A 22,094-nucleotide genomic window follows, 5' to 3' on the forward strand; every position below is an offset into this window, starting at 1 on the left:
AGGAAGCCTACCCAATGAACTATTTAACCCTTTGCAATCCAATTTTAGATTCAGGGTTTCCCTGGGGGGCTCTCTCTTTCTGCCATTATATAATGGCGCCATCTGATGGCTAGAGCCAGTACTGTGGTATGGGACATGCTGGAGAAGCCCCTGAAAGCAGAGCGGCCAGTAATCTACAGTAAGAATACCCTACCGGACATCTTCCGACATCGAAGCTGTACAGCCTCCAATGAGAATGTCTTTAGACGTCAGACAGTGGATTGGAAAGGGTTAAGATAAGTGTTGCCATGAGGTCACTAGAACACTGCAACTCCATGCACAGATAAGCAAGCTTGTTTCACATTTTTCCTATACAGTATATTTTCTTTCCATACATTGCCAAGTACCATATTTTATAGAAAATCTTGCTTACAAGTCTCTGCATCTTATAGTTTGCAGTCAGGTGTCAGACAGTACCAGACCCCCCTGACTGCTTCTTTGATGATTGGGCAAAAAGCTCAAAGTGTTGTACCTGACTATTGAGACACGTTTAATCAGTGCAGGCCACTAGGTGAAGCTGAACTAGATGTGCACAATATGTTCAGCTTTCGGTCATTGGTATAACTCTGCAGCCATTATAGACGCAGAATCCTCTGTCTTGTTGCATGGTATTGATGTGTATGATCAGTGCAGGGTAGGAAGAGAAGCTGAATGCAATGTGAACTGTGCTGGAGCCAGGGGAGGTAAGCAAACAACACATCCAAATCCTGAAGGCCTTGTGGCATTAACCCCCCCCCCCCCCCCCCAAATATCAGTAATAGCGGAAGTGATTTTTACATGAAAATGTGCGTACCGTACGGATGAGGGTTCAAACAGTCAAATGTCAGATCTGGGGTAGATCTTTCATCTACGGACAGCATTTGATTAGTCATATACGATTTACCAAATGCAATTTCTCGAATTAAACATTTCCCTCTCTTTTTGCCACTTCTTGATTGCAGCTGTTGAATATATACTATTCCTTAGTCAAAATATTATTGTTTCATGCATATACGGTAAGTTCGGTTCAGCTCTGGTTAAACTGGAGGTCAATAAATAGGGCAGGAGTGACAGCGAGGGACACGCGAGACACCTCCTAACTAACCTGAGTGACTTAAGAGGAAGACATCGGGACACAGCAGAAATCACATTCAATAGTTTTCAGCAGAGTAAAAAAGGATTCCCTTAGCAGCATTCCCAGCAGAAGGTTTATACATAGACGGGTCAACTGACCCACACAGCGCAGGATCCATCACTACAAGCAGACTCAGTCTATCCTCCCAGCTAACTAGCATCCCGAATGACAGGCCAACCGGAAGGCCACTCGTCACCTAGCAAGCAGAAACAAGTCTAGCTAGGGATCTTAGGCTTCACCCTTGGCAACTAATAAGCTTTGTTATCACTGGGCTGGACATATTATCAAGACTCCGGCTCTAATAGTGATACATTTCTTTGTCCGCTTCTCCACAGTGACCAAACGTTAGGCTCTCGCGGAGCTGCCAGCACGGGGCCACAGAGTGACCCCTTAATGATGTCACACAGGTGTACTCAAGCCTAATTATGTCCGAAATGACATAATTAGGAGCCACCCGATGGTCCAGAACTAGAGGCAAGTAAATAGGAGAAGTGAAGAAGAGTTTCTGAGCACCTCCCTCTCTTGAGCCCTCAGTGCTATCCTTTCACCCCAAGTCAAACCAATCTCATGCATAAGACTACACAAGAGTTTAAAGCATTCAGAAGCCTTTATAGGCATCAGTAACGCCTGGAGATGCAATATTGTGACCTTTGAGGGGGTAGGGTGATAAATAACACTTTAGAATGAGGACATTAGGCCACCAGACAAAAATGTATTAACCCCCAACATAACCTAGTCCACAAGTATGAATCCCTACTTCTATGACCACTATTATATTGGCCCTTTCTTTTACCCCAAAACACCAACGTTTGTAACATTAACCCATTCACCTCGTTATATCTGAAAGGTTTTAATTAATATGACATATTTTTCTCCTTTTTTTGCTGTCTAAGCGTGGATGCGACCTGTTGTCAGGTGCGTCCCAAAATTTGAAATATTTGCTTGCTTGAAACCGGTGTTCCCATTTCGGTCAAACACGGGCACGATGAAAACAATGCTGCCTGTGGGGTGGCCAGCTGGGCTGCACTCTTTCTGTAAGTCCCATAAAAGTGAATGGGAGTTATGGAAACTGCTTAGAACAGCAAGCTACACTGTTTCTGTAACTCAAAGGCAGCTGAAAAAATGTGGGCCGCTGAGCTGTATCTGTAATTTCCATTTACTTTTATGAGCGTTATGGAAACAGTGTAGCACAGTGCGGTCAACTATTTCGGTAATTGCTGATCACTGCAATCAGCTGGGTTGAGGACATTGGGGGATGGGGGGGGGGGGGGTCACAACTCAAGATAGGTGCGAGTCCCACCTCTGAAACCCATACCCATCAGACATTTAGGGCATAGTCTATGGATAGATCATAAAGTTCAAGATGGGAATACCCCTTCAATTATTTCACTCAGCAAAATATCCTAGAAAAACCTGACCAACACTGAAAGTTAGATTCTTCATTTATTTATCAAAGAGAAAAAGGTTATTACTGGCATACAGTTCAGCTTGTAGGTGCAGCTAAAAACATGATATCTAACAAAAAACACTAAAAATATACTGGAGAACACTTCTATAAACAAGTGCTAAATATGGTTAGAAAAGGGCTACTTTCCTTACTTCAGAAGGACGATCTGGAATGTAACTGCTTGCCGCCCATTGGTTTTCTTTACATTAGCCTCTGTCAAGGTCTTCAGTCGAATGTAAACATAAAATGTACTAATACTGCATATAACAGCGTTACAAAAGAATATCAAAACCATGAAGAAAATGTAAAAAAAAGTCACTTCATTCTACCTAACAATGGTGATTTCCCTACAAACTTCCAATTCACAGTGGTTATAATGGTGTGGCCTTGGGAGAAATGGTATGTGCCAATCAGTGTGGTTTGAACAGAATATGGGCATACCTGCCTTGGCCCCATGTACCAATGACCCATAGTGTGAGGTATACTGCTCTAGAATTGGCCCTGAAGGTTACAAGCTTTATAAAGTACTCATTTTGGCACTGTAGCAAACACCACTTTCCCGCCAGCACCGGTCATGAAATGGAATCGGCACGGATTGATGTAAAAAAAACTGTGGAATAATAAAACACGCCAACATAAAGCACTGCTGTACCTGAACACTAATCACGATCACACAAATATACAGATTTCATATTCTTTGGTGCTCGACGGTAATATTGTTTCTTAACAAACTTCTGCCAAATGAAAACACTTTAAGGCAGTTTTTGTAGGTCTTTTGTTCTCCTCATTCACTCGCCATTTTAGCAATACTAAACAAAATAATTGCAGCGCTCCATAAAAGGATCTCATGTCATTTTAAACCATTTTCTTAGCAATAAAGATTTGCATAGCATTGTGTATGTTACAAAATCTTAGACTACAAACATCTGTAAAACCAGGTTAGACCGGGATTAAAAACAGAATTTATCCGATATGAAATGGGATTTTTTTTTTTTTTATACTTAAATGCCAACTTTTAAAACTTTGTAAACATTATTCTCAAATAAAGTCACAAAGTGCGGCAATGATTCCTTGGCCAAAATAGAGCATAAGGGAGTCTTTCCAGCATTAGAAGGATCCTCTATATCCCAGATCTCGGACATGGTGCAACCAGTTCTGGAAAAAAAAAAAAAAAGGTATCAATAAACATACATGATGATGAAAGGTTTATAAATCCCAGCCCCCCCCCCCCCTCCCTAAGTAGATTAATACTGGTTAGTAGTATTCCAGACTACCTTAGGAGTAATACTGGTTTAGTAGTATTCCAGACACCCTTAGGAGTAATCATGGAGAGATCGGGCATAAGGGACAGGGCAGAACTTTGAACTTTTACTTACAGAACAACATAAAATAGCCAAAGATTTAAAACAGTCCCAACCAGTTTTTGTCCCCTTAGGCTGGATTCAGACGAACGTATATCGGCTGGGTTGGGGAGGCTGGAAGAGTCGGGAGCAGTGCTCTCAGCTCCCGCCCCCTCTCTGCCTCCTCTTGCAATGAGGAGAGGCGGGGCAGGGGCGGGGCTAATTCATGGAATTTAGCCCGCCTCCGCACATTGCAAATAGTGCAGAGGGGCGGAGAGGGGGTGGAGAGTAGGCAGAGAGGGGGCGGGAGCTCAGTTCCTGCTCCTGGCTCTTCCATCCCCCCCTCCCCCGCAGATGAGGACACCGTATATCAGCTGGGCGTGAAAACCGAGCCGATATACGGTCGTCTGAATCCACCCTTAGGGCCAGTCTCTTAATGCCAGTAACATTCAGATCACTTTGGTGGTTTTAATGCATATTGTTGAACTGACTGTTCCCATCATTACTCTCCAGAAGGGTAGGCCCATACTTGTTACACAGGTTGTAAAGTTATTCATCTTTGTTTCAATTAATAATAAATATAAAAAGTTTAAAAAGAGGTCCAGTGTCCATCTGGGTGTCTCTGATTGTGGTATACTAGCTGCTTTGTACTGCTGCCAAATCTCCACGTGCCTTCTTACATGATGTATATATGAATTTGGATATCCTTGGATATATTAGGCACTGAGATGGCAGGATTATTCTGATTCCCATGTAGAACCACATTCAGATGGACACGGGTTCCTTCTTTTATATTATTAATAGAAATAAAGATGAATTATTGGCTTCCGTTTTGGTTCTGTGTAGCCATTTGTGGACGTAATAGATATTCACACAATTGTTTTGTACAGGCCTATTATTTGAGTAACAGGTTGTACAGTGCAAAGGTCCCCGGGGTGGCAGTTTTGGTATAATCCCTTCTCTTCAGCTACACTCAGTTACTTGGTTCCGGCCTCCTTCGCTCCCTACCGTTTCAGACATGTTGCCCACAGCCCATCATAGTCCCTAAAAAGTGGTCTTTCAACTGTAGCAGACCCATACTTAGTCACATTCTCTATTCAACCCTCTTTCTTGTACCACTCTTCCAAAGGAAGGAGGTTTCTAGCAAGGGAGCATGTCTGAAGATAGTCCCAGCACGAGTTAACTCTCCGAGGCTTAACTAAGTCGCGTTGCTTTTACACAGCTTTATCAACGACACAGTCTCTGCTATTTAAGAGGTTTTACCAGACTTACAAGTTATCGCTATTCCATAGGTTAGGGGATAACTTGCTGATCAGTGGAAGTCTCACAACTGAGATCCCTGCTAATCTCAAGGGCAAGACTCCAATGTCCCGTTCTAATGTCACTGCAGGGGTCGCTTGTTCTTCGTCAGCGATGTCATTCCAAATGGAGTGCTGGCTGAGCATGCGTCCTCAGCGCTCTATTCATTTCAATGGAATCAATGGACATACCTGAGCAGGTGCCACATCAGTTCTGGCATGTGTCTGTCCCCTGGTTATATCTGTTCTGGGCATGCAGGAGGCTTCCTCTCCTCCCGATCTGTTACTCTGCTTAGGCAGGAAGTGAACTTCACCAAATATGGGGTCTCTTCCTGATCACCACAGCTGTTGTGACTGCTGCTTCAGGTCTCCAGCCAGGGACATCAGTTTCTGCTCTATTTGTGTCAGCCTTCCTCCACCATGCCATATTTGAGCCCTCTAGCCGTGATGTTTGGCAAATCTCCAGCAGCCACCAAGTCTTGCAGACTGCTCCTGCTCTTATTCCCTAGTCATAGACTCTGGACCTCTCTTTTCTGCTGCAGAAGACCAGACTGCCTTTACCCCTAGCAGGGAGAAGAATTAGATCCAACTACGGACATGTCCTTGCACTATGTCTGAGAAGGGGTCATCGGGTGCGTTTAACAGACTTGTCTTCCACACTGAAGATCTAAAAATATCCTCTAGGCCCATTAATGGAAGTCTATCAGGCCCTTCAAAAGGCAGAACCCAATAGACTGCAAGTGAGTGTTACACTAAAAAACACAATACATTATGATTAAATTATAAGAGTGATAGAAGGGAACATATGTTCAAGTCTCTTGCTGGGATATAAAAAATAAAATAGTTTAAAAAGAGTGTCAATAGAAAAACCCAAAGGTTTTTGGTATTGCTACAACTGTAATGAACCAAATCACATTTATTCCGCATAAACACTTTAAAATAAAATGTGATTGTCTCCAGCAAGAGAAACCACGTAATCTTGTAGATATGATACCTTTTAATGGCTAACAAAAATACATGATGTAATAGTGAGCTTGCGAACCAACGCAGGGTTCTTCTTCAGGCTTATGGATTGGATCTGAAGAGGCATGGATATTTATACACACTTATAACATACATACTTATGACAAGGCACAGACACGGATGGGATTGGTTCGCACTTAAAAGGAATGCTGCAACAGCAAACAAACTTTTTTGTCTAGGCACTGATAACGGAATAAAAGTTTTATGGTCCCTAAATTACTGTTGGGGGGGGGGGGGGTCGTCAAGCCAGAAATGCTGCAAGAGGTACACAAACATTTTTAACTTGACACTGATAAGGGATAATAAGTTTATGGTCCTTGAATTACTGTTGATGGGGGTTTTCACCAGGCCAGCAGTCTTATCTGTGTTATAGATGTCTCATATCTGCCATTCACCCATAAAGCCTCATGAATAATTTAACCCAGTATTCAGAGTGTCAAGAGTTATCAATTTATATTCCCAAATTCTTCTGTGGTTTTGTGACTTGAAACCACCCTTCAATATCAAAACTCTCATATCCCCTATGTCATGTCCATGGTTAGAAAAGTGCCACAGGAAATTCTCTCTTTCTGTGATTACGTTCGTTTTCTGTTGCAGAATTCCTTTTAAGTGTGAACCAGTCCCATCCATATCTGTGCCTTGTCATAAGTATGTATGTTATAAGTGTGTATAAATATCCATGCCTCTTCAGATCTATTCCATTTTTAGCCTGACGAAGAGCCCGAGAGGTTCGCAAGCTCGCTGTAACATCATGTATTTTTGTTAACCATTAAAAGGTATCATATCTACAAGATTACTTGGTTTCTCTTGCTGGTTACAATCACATTTTGCTCTACTGGCGACACCGGACCAAACCTTTGTGTTCATTACATCATAAAATATTAACACTCCCTTGATGGCAAAGTAATAATGTTCTGGGTCTCTGAGCGCACAAAATCCTTCAAGAACAAACTGTTTTTATTGTGCAAAAGTAGAAAGACAAGAAAACAAAACTTATATAATATTTTCCTAATCGCTACGGCCTGCAGAAGAAAGTTATCATGTTATTAGTACTGTATGGTAAACGTAGTAAGAACAAGGTCGCCCCACTTTTCCACCTCCCCTGCTAAAAAAAAAAAAAAAAAAAGGTTATACAATGCGACCCAAAATAGTGCCATTAAAAATACAACTTCCACAGGAAAAAAGCCTCCTTCACCCGGCTCTGTACGTTCATGGGTACAACTTCACATACCCCGTTAAGTTGCAGTTTTGTTCTGGCCCAAGTGTCCTATAAACAACTACACGCTTCAAGCCGAACGCTAGTATTCAAATATGTAGGCAAACCACATATAGAACTCACTAAGGCAACCCCTTTCCAAATGGTCAGAGAACTAAGTATTAGTGGCTGATAGATTCAGATTGGCCATTTATGATATCTACAATAATGGCTTCGATGCAATACAATATTTTGTTCGCCAGTGAAAATGTGCAGAAGGCTGGCTGCCACTTCCCCCAGCAGTTACAGCCGATCATCAAGGGTACAGAAGACTGACTGGCATCAAATGATTGGCATGCCAACTTTATTTTAAAAATGGCTTGCCAAGGTAAGTGATCGTTTATATTCGTTCTTCTGGGTTCCGTTTTCTCTTCCAATGTGGAACAAGAACATGGCAGCCAGTAGAATAACGGAATCCAGGAATAAACACAAAGTGCTAGGACTGTTTTATATCTCCAGCCCATTACACATTACAAGAGCATTTCACAACCGAGTTATATGTGTAAAAACTGAATTCCATAGAAGTTGGCTATAATGTAGATATCTTTCAAGATAACACGTCTACAAATTTCACAGCAACAATGGCGCGTCCGACTTCCTGCTTTAATTTACAAAAGCATAGATTCTATTGATTAATAAGGATATTCCCAAATACTCACTTTGTCCTCCTTGTGCACCATGCATCTTCCAGTATAAAATACTGCACACCCATGTCAATCAGGAGTTTTTTCACTTCTTTAGCTGGTTTACGGCTGTACATTGAGTAAACCATTTTTGTTCGCGCTCTAAAAAGGAGTATAAAAGTGAAGTTAAAAAGGTTTTCTGACATATCTATCCATCACATAGATCAAATAACTATGTATAAATCCATGAGGGGACAATACAAGGATCTCTCCCAGGATCTGTTTACACCCAGGACTACGACGGTAACAAGAGGGCATCCGCTACGCCTAGAAGAAAGCAAGTTTCATCACCAACATAGAAAGGGGTTCTTTACTGTAAGAGCAGTGAGACTGTGGAACTCTCTGCCAGAGGAAGTGGTGATGGCAAAATCCATAGAGGAGTTTAAAAGGGGACTTGATGTCTTTCTGGAGAGGAAGGATATTATAGGATATAAATCTTAGGTTAATTGTTAATCCGGGTATACAGGCAGGTAGAAACTATTAGGGGTTGATCCAGGGAACAGTCTGATTGCCATTAGGGAGTCGGGAAGGAATTTTTTCTCCAAAAGGGCTAATTGGCTTCTGCTCTTGGGGTTTTTTGCCTTCCTCTGGATCAACACAGGAGGATAGACAGGCTGGACTAGATGAACATTGTCTTCATTCGGCCTTACATACTATGTTACATATCTATCTATCCATTTATTATTGGGGGGGGGGGGGGGCGAGTTATGTGAACAAAAAACAACACCTACTCCGCGCGGTTTCCCTTGGTTCTCTGTTTACAGCGGCGACAGTGGCGATAGCTGCAGCCAATGGGAGTCGGGCAGGTACATCATCAGTGACGTCCTGTAACCCTGCCTCAGGGCTTCGGCACACGCGACGGTTTTAAGGGATGTCACCAGACCGTCAGGCCGGGTTACAGAACCTGTTAAGATGCCGTAGCACTGAACTGCTGAAACGGCAGTCCGGCGCTGCACTGAATATATTTCTTATAGTTTAGGGAAAGAAATAACTGGAAACACCCCTTTTAATACGGAGGTATGTCGCTTTCACTAGATCATTTTATCTGCATATGATAAGCAGCAGCTTGGTTTGATCATTCATATCAGGTAGACCTTGAATTGCTGCTTCTTCCATTTGGCTTGGACAGCTTGCATGTAATGATACAATGCAGTGCAGGCAGCTCGGTCCCGTTCTGTCAGACATCTCTGATCTCTAATGAAAAGGTAATCTAAGCTCAAAACTAAAAATCTATAGGAAATCAAATTTGAGCTTAGATTAGCTTTCAAGAGAGGCGAGAGTGGGACCACAGACGTCTGATGGACTGAAGACAGAACGGGATTACACGGCTCATATTGTCTTGTTTTACATGCAGACTATAGGAATCAAATTAAAGAATTAAAAAAAAAAATCCAATTACAAATTGATTTATATGTAAAAGCCAATGCAATAAAGGAGTATTTAAAAAAGTTGTCCATAGTTTTTAATATACATATAGAACATACTGAACCACAAGAAAACAGGATAACGATCTTCTATGGGTACAAAATGCAAAAGCACAATGATATATAGGTCAAGTGCTGAAGTTAACATGGTAATAGCTGCATAGGGGAAGAGACGACCATTCCAAATATGTCATTTTTATCTTGGTACCCACTGGCTAGCCACAATATCAGTTGCCATATGTGGTGGCCAATGGCTGCAAGATTTTGCAGGTACTGCAAGAGGGCAGTATTAATGACAAAATTGTGGTCACCAATTGGCTACTGCATGTGGGCATGGCTTTGGCTGCATGAGGTTGCCACAGAGTGGGAACCCAGCCTCAGTCTATATCTTAAAAGGGGTTTACAGAATGTTTTTATGTTTATTTAATTCTTTTTAAACAATGAGCAAGTGATGGGGTTAAATAATAGTAGTATCTATGCTCACTGAGCTCAGGCTCCCGTAGCTTGAACACCACATCTTGTTCTCCCTGTCTGGTCTGTTTACATGCTGCAGTCAGTCTGTATACAGAACACCACAGGCTCCTGCAGCCAAACACATACAGAAGTGCACTGCTGAGCTCTGATTGGCTGCAACAGTCTAGGACATTCCATTCACAGATACAGCCAATGGGAGAACGGGAGATGTGGCACTGGTACACGGCAGAGGTCTGCTTGGCTGCAGCAGTCTGTGGGGTTATGCATACACACTGACTGCATAATGTGAACAAAGCAAGAGGAGAGAAGTGCAGCTGAAACTGTAGGGGCCCGGGATGGGCAAGTATAGGCTCTTGTACTATTTAACCCCATCAGCTGCTCATTTTAAGTAAATAAATACAAGTCAGAGACCCCTTTTGACAAATGACTACTGATGAATATTTAGGAACCCTATTAGAATTCAGGAATTAGTGGCTGTTTGGTTAGTCGTGTGACCTCACATGATACTCTACGGATCAACGCTGAATCTGATCGTTTAGAGCCTTCACCGCAGCGACTGCCTTTAGACACGATCAGACATAAGTCCATCCTTTCGACTTATTCACTTCGAAGTGAATGCTAATGAAAAATGGCAAGGAAGAGACAAAGTAAAATATATGATGTCACTGAATGTGTGCATGCAGATGGACTGCTAATGATTTGGATTACACACCAAAAGTTGGTGATGGTGAAACTTTACCACTAGATCCTGCGGTCCAGTGCCTAGGGTGTTGTCTTTAGAGTGGACGTTCGCGTATCGTCTACTACATTGAACACTATACATGAGCTAATCAACTTTATCTTAGGAGCAAGATCGCAACAATGAAACTGAAATCCAATTACTATAAGTGACACGGACCCCTTCTCTCTTAGACAGTTTTGATACACGAGGCACATTATATTATTTTTTTTTTTATTTATTTTCTTTATTAAGGAGAAATTGCACAGTACACAGTAAATTATATAAAAGTATAGACTCAATGTTGCATAGAGTACATGTTGTGCTACAGTTTGCTTAGACATAATAACATAACATTTTCCTTGTATATTTTTTCTGTAGATAACAATAAACGTTTAACCAATAAACTCGATCCACCCATGCCGATTGGTTGGATTCTTTGTGAGATAAGGCTCTGCTCTCGTTATTTGTTAGGTAAATAGGGGCATAGGAGTGTATGTGGGGAGAGGGAGGGAAGGGGGGGGGGGGGAGAGAGAAGGGATACGAGTCTGGGAGTTCAGTCCGCGGATAAGGTAGAGTTGGTATCCATCCAGATGTCCCATATTTTGTGGAATTTGTTTGGGCATCCTCTATTTTGATGGATAATTTTCTCGTAGGAGATTACTGTATTCACCGACCGAACCCAGCATGAGATCGTGGGAGTTTCCGCCGCCATCCAGTAGGTGGCTATCGTTTTGCGTGCCAAAAATAATATCTTCTGTAGAAAGATGCGAATGTGGTACAGCCACTCCTCCTCCTCCAGTAGGCCAAATAGGATCGTCTTAGGATCCATCCCAATGTTAAGGGGAGATGGTAATAGTGAATTTGTGAAGGATACGATCTCAGACCAGAATCCATTTACCAGGGGGCAGTCCCAAATCAGATGCCAAAAATCAGCCTCTGGCCGGCGGCATCTGTGACAGGAGTTTGAGGAAGAACTGCCCATTTTATATAGTCGGTTGGGTGTGAGGTATGCTTGGTGAATAATATATAGTTGGGTTAATTTGTTATTGACTGCAGGGGAGACCAAGAGATGGGATTCAGATATGTCTGTCCAGTCTTCCGGTGATAAGGACGGGATGGCAGTCTACCATTTATCGTAAGCTGGGAGTTGACCATGGTCGGTTTTTGCTGAAAGGAGGTGCGTGTAGAGCACTGAGATTAGGCCCCTGGGTCCTTGAGATCTGAGAATGCCGATTGTGGGGAATTTGGATATGCTTGTGGAGATGGGTGGGAATTGGGAGTTCAGGGCGTGCCTCAGCTGAAAGTATCTAAACAGTTGAAGTTGTGGGGACTGTATTTTTTCCCGTAATTGGTTGAATGTAAGGAGGTTCCCGTCCGTATAGACGTCTCCCACCGACACCACCCCTATAGATCTCCAATATTGGGGGTCTGGGACCGACTGCAGGGCCTTAAGGCCAGGATTATTCCATAAGGGAATTTCGCACATTATTCCTTTGTACCGTTGGATGGCCTTAGTCTCCTTCCACACCTTTAAGGCAAGTTTGTGAAGTGGCAATGTGTCGGAGGGATTGGTATGTTCTGGGAATTCCAGGAAGCTTAAAAGGTTGTTACCCTTCACTTGTTTAGCCAGGTATTGGTCCGCAATGGGCATTTCCCGTTCTAGGAACCAGCTCCGGACGTTACGCAGCTGTCCGGCTAGGTAATATGCATGTAGGTCTGGAAGCGCCATTCCAGCCTGCTCCTTCGGTCTCTGGAGGGTCGAGAGACTAAGCTTTGATCGTGTGGAGTTCCAAATGAAAGATATAATGAGGGAGTTGAGGGCTTGGAAGATGCGCCTGGGTACAATTATTGGCATGTGCTGTAGTGTGTACAGGCACTTAGGTTGAATAGCCATTTTTACCAGGTTTATGCGGCCGGCTACCGAAAGCGGTAATTTAGACCATCGCTCGAGTTTGTTTTTGACATTTCCCAGCAGTGGGTTAATATTATCCATTATATTATTTTTGGTATGGCTAGGTAAGAATTCTCATTTAGTGAGGGTCGTCTGCAAAATCCAAATGATGATGCAGACTTCAACGGCACCAATGTCAAATACACACTCTGAACATGACATTGTAGGAGCAAAAAAATGTTAATATGACACAGCCATTTAATTCAAGTCATAAAGACAATGCACTATTGGGACACGGAGAGCTAATACAAGAAAAAAAGGCGTTCATACTGAACAACAAAAAGCCACAGGAATCAGTGCCTTTGTTTTTGTTTCTAGTCATGCATATTTAAAATCTAGTATTTTCCTCACAATGTTTATTCGCCCCCGAGAGAATATACGACGCTCATAAAGAATACACAAAAAAATGGAATCAACGTATTAATCCATAAAGAAACGTACCTTAAACCAGCATCTTCATAATGAGGGTGGTTAACAACGGGCCGTCCTGTGGACAGTTTAACACTTGCCATGGTAGGCATGGCTCCAGCAAATACTGCATCTGGGGAACAGGAAGCAAAGCATGGACATGAGATACAGAATTCATTACAATGTTGCAGTTTAAAGGGGTTTTGTCTTTAAAAGAAAAATTATCTAAACTTACCTATACCTTCCCTGTCTGTCTCCTTATCACATCTTCTCCTGGTTGAGCTTCTCCAGTGTCCCAGGTCAGCTCACTGCAGGCTGGGCCCAGCTTGTTATGAGGGCTGCTTATCACAAATTCCTTTCAGCTGGGTCAGTGAAGGTCAGGTCCCTGTGCTGTAGCTTCACTGCCTAGGAAGGAATTGTAATCTATTTCAGAGACAGCTGGCATGAGCAATCTCTGAAGAAGATAGGCAGTCCTCCTGCTGGCCTGTGAGCTGTGATGTAAGGTACATTGGCAGACTGCCAACGTAATGTACATAACCTCACAGGAAGGAGAAGAATCAGGCAGCTGGAGGTGAAGTGAGCCCCTGGACTGCAGGAGAAATAGGGGAGGTGAAGATCTGTTAAGTAGACTGATGGGGGAGGAATAGATAAGTAGAGGATTTTTTTTTTTAATGTCAGAACCCCTTTAAGGTTCTACACAGAAGAAAAACTGTTGCAGCACTTGGCAGGACAGACGGAGCTCTGCACTAATTTACACTTCGGTCATCATTATAAGTTATTTATTAGTTTTAGTTTTTTGGATTTGCACAGACAATATTAACTAAACCATCTAATAGTTTTCATTTATGGAAAGTTGGGAGATACTATTAAAGGGGTTGTCTCGCGAAAGCAAGTGGGGTTAAGCACTTCTGTATGGCCATATTAATGCACTTTGTAATATACATCGTGCATTAAATATGAGCCATACAGAAGTTATTCACTTACCTTCCCTGCGCTGGCGTCCCCGTCTCCATGGCTCCGTCTAACTTCAGCGTCTAATCGCCCGATTAGACGCGCTTGCGCAGAAGGGTCTTCTGCCTTCCGGCCTGTTCGGTAGCAGCGGCGTTTTGGCTTCGCCCCCATCTACACGTCATCGTGTAGCTCCGCCCCGTCATGTGTGCCGATTCCAGCCTACCATGCCAAACAAGTAGACTTGTTTGGCATGGTAGAGGGCGATAACTGCTACTCGCATGGACAGCGGACGGAAAAGTCGTAGTGTATGTACCTCCAACGATGAGAAAGTGAGTTAAGGTACGGGGAGAATGACCTGGTAGATACATTTCAGGGGAGAAGAGCAACCTAATTCTCTAGCACGCCTGTTTTCCGGTCTTGGGGTGTGGGAGAACTGCAGACCATTATAAGTCAATGCAGCAGGGGAGGCCGTATCGGAATGCTGTATCCACGTTTCTGTGAGAGGTAGCAGGTTTAGAAATTTAGCCGTGATAAAGTAGTGAATGGCGGGGAGTTTACATATAGCATGGGGGAAAAAAAACACCCAAAACACCCCTGGCTGTGGAACGGTTAATAGAGAACAGGATGCAATTTAGAGGGGGGAAAACAAAATTAAATGTAGAAAACTTACTTGGTTTTGTACTAAATTTTATCCACTCCAGAAGTTCCTCCTGAGCTATGTTGCTGAACTCCCCTTTTATATTCAGCTGAGTTTGGATGTTGCTGATACCTTGTATAGACATCAACATTACTACGATGAGGATAAAGACTGGACGATTCATCCGGCTGAAGATCCACCCAAAGAGCTGCGAGGTTAAAATGACAAAGATTACGTAAGACATATATTGGCTACGAGCAGACAAATAAATGGAGCGCAGAATCACAGTACACAGCGGGCTTTGCTGCAGTCTGTAACCGTAAAGACACGCAGCAACGTGGAAAAGCTTCATTCGCGCAGCAGTAGATTGGTTTTCTAGCATTTTACGCAGTTGCTTCATTTCTTATTATATAGGCATTGGAGGAATAAAAAATGGTTGCAAAGAGAAACTATTTCTTTAACCTTTTAGGTACGGCCACATGACGGGTCCACCGCGGATTTAATAGAATAGATATTTTTTCTTTTTAAACGTAATTTTTGCGCATTTCATTTATATAAACACTTTATTTTTCTGAACATTAGAGGTTTTTATTGACAATATGTCCTGCTAGCCTTGTGCATACTAGCGGATTGTATATTTTCAGTATATATAGGGTCCGTCATTTAACATGAATTACTGTTATGTTGCAATATTCTTAAAAAAAAAACCAAAAAAAAACCTGGGACATCAACAACAGGGGGAATCATTTTTCTAACGGAAAGTAGTTTCCATTACGGAGATAATCGGTGGAAAATAACCAGAATTCAGACGGGGAAAAATATCATCAGAATGCTGTTCAGATCGGAGACAAATTGGGCAGATTATACCAGCTTTACACCCCTTCTATCAAGCTTAGTGAAATGTCAGCAGCTCCATTTAGTCTGCTTCAGAATGCTTGGCTGCATCATACTGAATTGGTTATTTCTCTTCCAGTTCTTACCTTTTCTCCAATAGATTTTATTAGTTTTGTTTCTGAAAGAGATTGTCTTCCGAAAATTGATTTTCGTCAGTAAACGAATTTGCAACCTTTTAAACCAAACCCATCTGCTGTAACAGCTGCCGATCTATGACAGCGCCGTTAGTACAACCCAAGTGTGACAGGACATACTCCGCTATGCTATTCAGAACTAAAAAAAAAGCGCATATAGTCAGCTGCTCTGAGCAACACCAAGGTAGCAGAAGTTTATATGTCTTATGATGTAGAGAATCTACATAGCCATATGTGTGTGTGCATTATACATACACTTACAGTACTCTCCAGAAGTTTGGAAACCCCCCCATACTGAACAGCAAATCACTAGACAGACAACTTTGGGAAGTTTTCCACCAGGAATGGAAATGCATCCTGACCGAAAAGTGGAAAAGTTGATCCAACACATTCGGAGAGTATGCAAGGCTGAAGTATGAAGCGTGCAAAAGTTGAAAAACTTTCTATTTACACATAGAATAATTCTGAGTATGCATTTCTTTCTCCCCCTTGCATTTCTAAATTTGTTCATTTGTAGCAAAAGTGGTTATCTTTCCTCGCTTGATTACAAAATCTACAGGTGCCTCAAGACTCTTGTAGCTTCAGATTTGTCTGATTGTTATTATTAAAAGGCAACAAAACAGCGCAGAGAGGCCATAGCAGTAGACGTACAAATGTCAGTTCATCATGCTGTATCTCCAACTGTGTACACTGGGGGGGGCCCCACACACTTCCTGCTCTGACTAACTAGCGTTGCTATGGAAAGTGCCGGCCCCTGTCCACGAGCAGAAAATCATTGCGATTCTCCACTCGTGGCGGGCAATTGGCAGCATGCTGTGAATTGCCCCGATTCTCTGCGGCCGGCCTATCAGATAGGGCTGACCGGTGGAGATTCGGCGATGGCTCCCACGGCAGATCTCCGCCGTGGGACTTCGAATCGCCCGTGGACAGGGGGCCTTAGAGGCTTCTTTCATACATGGTCCAGATGCTTCACATAGAGCCAGGTGGATGGCAAAACTCATATACGGCTACATTTGTTTTAATCTCCATTTCATCTAACAGTTCGAGAACTATCGCTATTCTGTCTTCGTGAATTCAACCTGTTTGCTCTACACTTCTAAATAAAGTCATGGTTACCTTGAAATACTACAGAATCTTGTATTGTGAGAGACAACCCAAGAAACGGTTACAAATGCTGCAATCAAGAACTTTTCTGGTAATATGTGGTATCTGAAATAAATGATTAGTTTTGTGTTTTTCAAGGAAACCGTGTGCAGAGAAGAAAGTAGTCATAGCATCTTCAGACAAACAAGGGGGGATTCCATTCAACAAAGAGTTAAGATTAGGGAAAAAATAATTAAATCAAGAATCTATAGATTCAAGGTCTCTGATTAATTGCTGGATGCTGATCTTATTACCTGGGAAAATAAGTAGGACTTCAACCAGCCGAACCGAGTCGGCAATCTCCAAGCACTTAATGTATCAATTAAATGCCATTGTGGCTGCAATCTTTCAGTGCTCTGTTAATTAACCAAGAAGAACAGCAGAACCTTCTACAAGTAGTGAAAAGCGCTGACAGCAAAACCCAAACTGACAATTTTAGAGGGAATGCAATAAAACTGGCAATAACTATTGGGATTTGGAATATTAGTATTTATCTTCATCATGCTTAGCGCCTATTCACACAAGCGTATATTGGCTGTATTTTTCATGGCCGGCCGATATACGCTACCATATGATGCATTGGATTCCAATGCATCAGATCACACAGACGTATTCCCACAGTGTAAAAGCACCCAGCCGGGCACTTTTATGCCAGGTAGAAAAGATAGCCCTGGAACTATCATCCTGGCCAGACTACAGCCGCTGCCATAGACTCCTATGGGTGCGGATGACAGCGGCCAGAGAAGGGAGGTAGTTTAGCAGTGTGACTGCTAAATCCCCTCCCCCTTTTCTCCTCCGGCTGTTTGCAATGAGAGGGAGCGGGGGGGGGGGGGGGGGGGGGCTAAGGTCTTCTGGTCCCACCCCTCCCGTTGCAAACACCCAGAGAGGAGGAGAGCGGTGGGGAGCTGGAGAGGGGGAGGTTAGGGGGAAACAGCTAAGCCATCAACAACGCCCCCCCCCCCCCCCCCACCCACCACCACCACCACCACCACCACCACCGGCATATACGCAGAATTAGTGCATAAGATGGTAGTGTATATAGCCAGTCGTGAAAATGCCGGTTGATATCAATCATGTGAATAAGCCCTTATAATGCAGAAAAGTTCAGTTGCTTTTAAGCACACCTAAATATCAACCAATTCTCCCCAAACGCATCTAATATTTTTGGATTAAAATTGTTTTTAAAAAACTTTAATCTTGAGTGGAGTGCACCCCAATATAGTATAGGCGAGCTAAAACATTGCGCTGGGTGAATTACAAAAATGCTAGAATTTATCTTTTTTGGGAGTGCTATGGAGTTCTTGATTTATATGCAGTATTGGGGTTATGACTGCTGGCACCCCTTTTGTTTACAGCATACACTCTGCTGCCCGCCTCTTTGGTATTTTATATAATATGCGCAAGTCATACATCTCAAATATATTTTTAATGAAGAAAAAGGGCAAGAATGGATAAATCTGCAGCTACACGGTTCCCTAATATGTTAGCATGAGGTTACCAACAGGGGCGCACATCTATAGCCTCCTAATGCCTCCAGTAATTGTAAGCTAATCAACTTGCAATATATGACCTCCTAAACACTGATAAAATGTTACATAATGAAGACTTTACACAGGGAGCCAGCAGACTGCTTGTCATAAGGGAAAAAAGTATTAAAGGCGATAAGAAGAATAATGGGTTAGGAATGAATACCGAATTATCTGTAAATAAGGAGAATGCAAAGATGGATAAACTATAATCTAAGGAGGATTGGATGGTCCATAAAACCGTATGTGTGACATGATCAATACAGGAGTTTAATTGCAGTTTTTGACCATGGACATATAAAGAATGAATAGATGAATTAATAACATACGACATGCCCTTACCGGTCTGGAGCAGAGCAGGGAGGCCATCACACACATGTGGGGGGTCAGAAACAACTTCAGTCTCATAATTAAAATGGCAAGGACAGCAAATGCCACGAGCTGCAATGCATGGTACACCAGCTGAGAGGAGAAGGACAAAAACAAAGGATTCATTCAAAAGCTGGCTTTTCCTTTTAGAGGGAAGCTGTCAGCAATTTAAACCCTACAAACTAACTACGGGGCAGAGCAGAGAATTAGAGCAATGTCCACAAATAACGATTATCCTTCCTCTTGAAAGCTTACCTGCATAAAATGACTTAAAATCTCCAGCGTGGCATGCAAAGGTCTGTTGTCTGATGGGTGGTCCCGGACATATCTTCTGGCTGGAGGAGTTAGCATAAGCCCCGCCCACCTTGGCTGCCGGGTTCATGTCATCTACTAGAGTGGCTTCAACTCTACATAAAGGCACTAGTAGTCTGCAGACTGGCTCATGCACAGGCCAGGTATCCCTTTTTGGGGGCAGATTCGTAGCTCCCATGCGCCAGTCTGAGAACTTCCGATGCATAAGTGAGAGATCAAAGCGCTCGAGCGGATCGGACCACGGACATCTGCACGCGGCACGGGAGATTCTAAAAGCCATTTTATGCAGGTATGCTTTCAAAAGTAAAGATAGTTATTTATGGAAATTGCTCCAATTCGGGGCTCTGCCTCTGTAGTTCGTATGGTTTAAACTGCTTGCAGGTTACTATTCTAGGGGTTATGTGGGACTTTACTACTGATGACCCATCCTCAACATAGGTCATCAATACTTTATTGCAGGAGTCCACCATCATTGTGGATAGAGCCGAAAGCAGACAGCTCTGTCCGTAGTGTAGCGACAAGACGGCATTGCAAGCGCAGCTCCCACTGAAGTCAATGAGAGCTGTGCTTGCACTGCCAAATCTAGCTGCTTCACCCTATGGACAGAGCTGAAAGAAAGGCAAAATTAAGCTCTTCATATACTATTATCAGTCATAACGTAAAAGCACTGACACGTGAAGTCAAGAACACCAATTATCTCGCAACAATGGCATCTGTAGCAGCTGGAAGTGAACACTCTTCTTGAAATTTATACATTGGAAACAGGAAATGGGCAAATGTAAGGATCTGAGCGACTTTAACATGCGCCAAATTGCAATGGCTAGACAACAGAGCATCGCCAAAACCGCAGGTTTAGTGGGGCGTTCCCAATATACATTGAGTGACTATCAGGCCAGGTCAACGCTCCTATGTTAAGTCTAGCAGTGATGTTGTGCTTCAGCCAACAGCGCTGCTAGAGGGAGTCAGGGCTCCTTCACAGGGGAGGGGGCGATATTGGGCTGTGAATCGCAACCTGATATCGCCCTCTCGATCCATGTGGAAACCTTTGGATGCAAGGTGTTTTCACATGAAAACAGCCTTGCATCTCTGCGGGGCTGAAGGAATTCCCCGGGCGCAGCTGTCTTAAATGTCAATGAACCCATTTTATGTTCACGTAGCGAACATCGTGTCAATCTAGTTACATAAACGATGGGCTTCTTTAAATGGGTTGTTAGGGCATATGGATATCAAATGAGGTTCCATACTTGGGCTCCCTGTCTACAAAGCGTCTCTCTAAGAGGCTTTTCTTACGGTCGTTCTACAACATTCATGTATTACATGGACATCATTTAAAAGGCTGCCATGCAATGTTACATCTCCACTGCAACTGAAATTTAATGATTTTGGTTTTTGCAACTTTACAAAGATCTCAGGTTAACATTCCAGAAGGGGAAATATAAAAACGATCACAGAACATGGCCATATACTTACTGACTAATGAGGGCACATAGCTGTATACACCAAGCAGCTACCCCCCCTCTATATCAAGAGGCAGTGTGAGTGCTGTTTCATCGGTGTCCCTCACAGGTGTAATTAGCTCCCTCATTTGGTAGTCTGCTACCTGCATGGTGAGAGGATGCAGCTATCTGCCCTCCTCAGTCAGTAAGTATATGGCCATGGTCTGTAATTGTTTTCAGGTTAACATTCCAGGTGAAGAACAGTCAAACTGCAGCTAAGAAATGCAGAACATTTATGAGACGGCTGTGTATCCAAGCACATTTACACTGAATGCCCTTATCTGTGATAATGGAAACCCAGTTGGGAGTCTTTTGGTATGTTAATGAGTTCTGTAGTTTTCTCTAGTGAGTCAGATTTTTTTCCCATTATTGTTTTCTTAGTACTATTTATACATTCATTACTGTCAGGAGTCGCAGAAATGTATCATTCCAATAATCACTAAGAATAACAAACTAAAGGTAGTTCATGAATTATTCTAATTAGGTCTTTTGGGTACACTAATTGCCTTTTATCAGCATTACCGCTTACAGTTACACTAACTGGTTAATAAGGAGGCTGGCAACATTAAAGACTATGCAAACGGCAGAGAGCAATGAGACATTGTATAATGATGCTAAACGTAATGTTTAAAATGTTGCTGTTAAATTACACCTGTGGGAAAGTGGATGCAACCAGTGATACAATGTTTATATATGAATAGCCTCCTGTAAATGAAGGTTACTTGCAGTCCAGGCAGAGAACAATAGTTCTATTAGTAGAAACCTTTCCTTCTCCAGATTTCCAAACTGTTGCAGGAATTCTATGGATTACGGATTGCGCCGAGGTTGCTATGCATTGGACTAATTAACGGCGCCCTACCCGCCGACTAGTAGAGCGAATGACCTGCAGTGGCTGCTGCAGTTCCACAGCCCCTTTACCATTATCAGACCCAGCGGTACTTTTGCACATGTAGTTGTACCTGGGATCAGTGATCAGTGATCAGTGAAGCGATCACCATATTTGATGCAGCAAATCCCTTTGTACTGCTCATTAACCCCTTAACGCTATATGACACATCTACAAACTAGCAGGGTGGTATTTAATGCATCAGGACAAAAAGTTAGCAGAGCCCACGCTATCCCGCAGCAGGAGCCGCTGTGACAGATACTCAGCCTCCGGCTTAAACACCGGAGATCAATGAAAATATCGATCTCCACTGTTAAGCCCCTACATAGAGCGATCTTTGCAAATCGCGACGTGTAAAGGGTTCACAGAGGGAGCACACTCCCTCTGTAACGTCATCGGACCACCACAATGTCATCGCAGAGTGCTGATTGGTTGCTATAGCAACAGGATGCTAGATACTCATGTCTGCAATGCATCATCATAGTGATCATAGTGTTATGGTTCAAGTTCCCTACAAGGACATAAAAAATGTAAAAAAACCTAAAACATAGACATTGGGCATTAAGGTC

At 42.8% G+C, this 22,094-nt stretch overlaps 1 protein-coding gene across 1 annotated transcript in view; it reads right to left on the bottom strand.

The window, feature by feature from the left end:
• Positions 1-2,577: 2,577 nt before the first annotated feature.
• DPY19L1 (dpy-19 like C-mannosyltransferase 1) overlaps positions 2,578-22,094 on the bottom strand; it is a 127,067-nt gene continuing 107,550 nt past the window's right edge. The window contains exons 18-22 of the mRNA XM_066584832.1: positions 18,805-18,924; positions 14,799-14,973; positions 13,211-13,310; positions 8,176-8,301; positions 2,578-3,755 (exon numbers count right to left, since the gene is read on the bottom strand). Of these exons, the coding sequence (XP_066440929.1) occupies positions 3,602-3,755; positions 8,176-8,301; positions 13,211-13,310; positions 14,799-14,973; positions 18,805-18,924 (675 nt within the window). The 3' untranslated portion in view covers positions 2,578-3,601. The remainder of the gene's footprint in view (positions 3,756-8,175; positions 8,302-13,210; positions 13,311-14,798; positions 14,974-18,804; positions 18,925-22,094) is intronic.

This window comes from Eleutherodactylus coqui, chromosome 12, assembly GCF_035609145.1.
Source record: "Eleutherodactylus coqui strain aEleCoq1 chromosome 12, aEleCoq1.hap1, whole genome shotgun sequence".
Taxonomy (NCBI): Eukaryota; Metazoa; Chordata; class Amphibia; order Anura; family Eleutherodactylidae; genus Eleutherodactylus; species Eleutherodactylus coqui.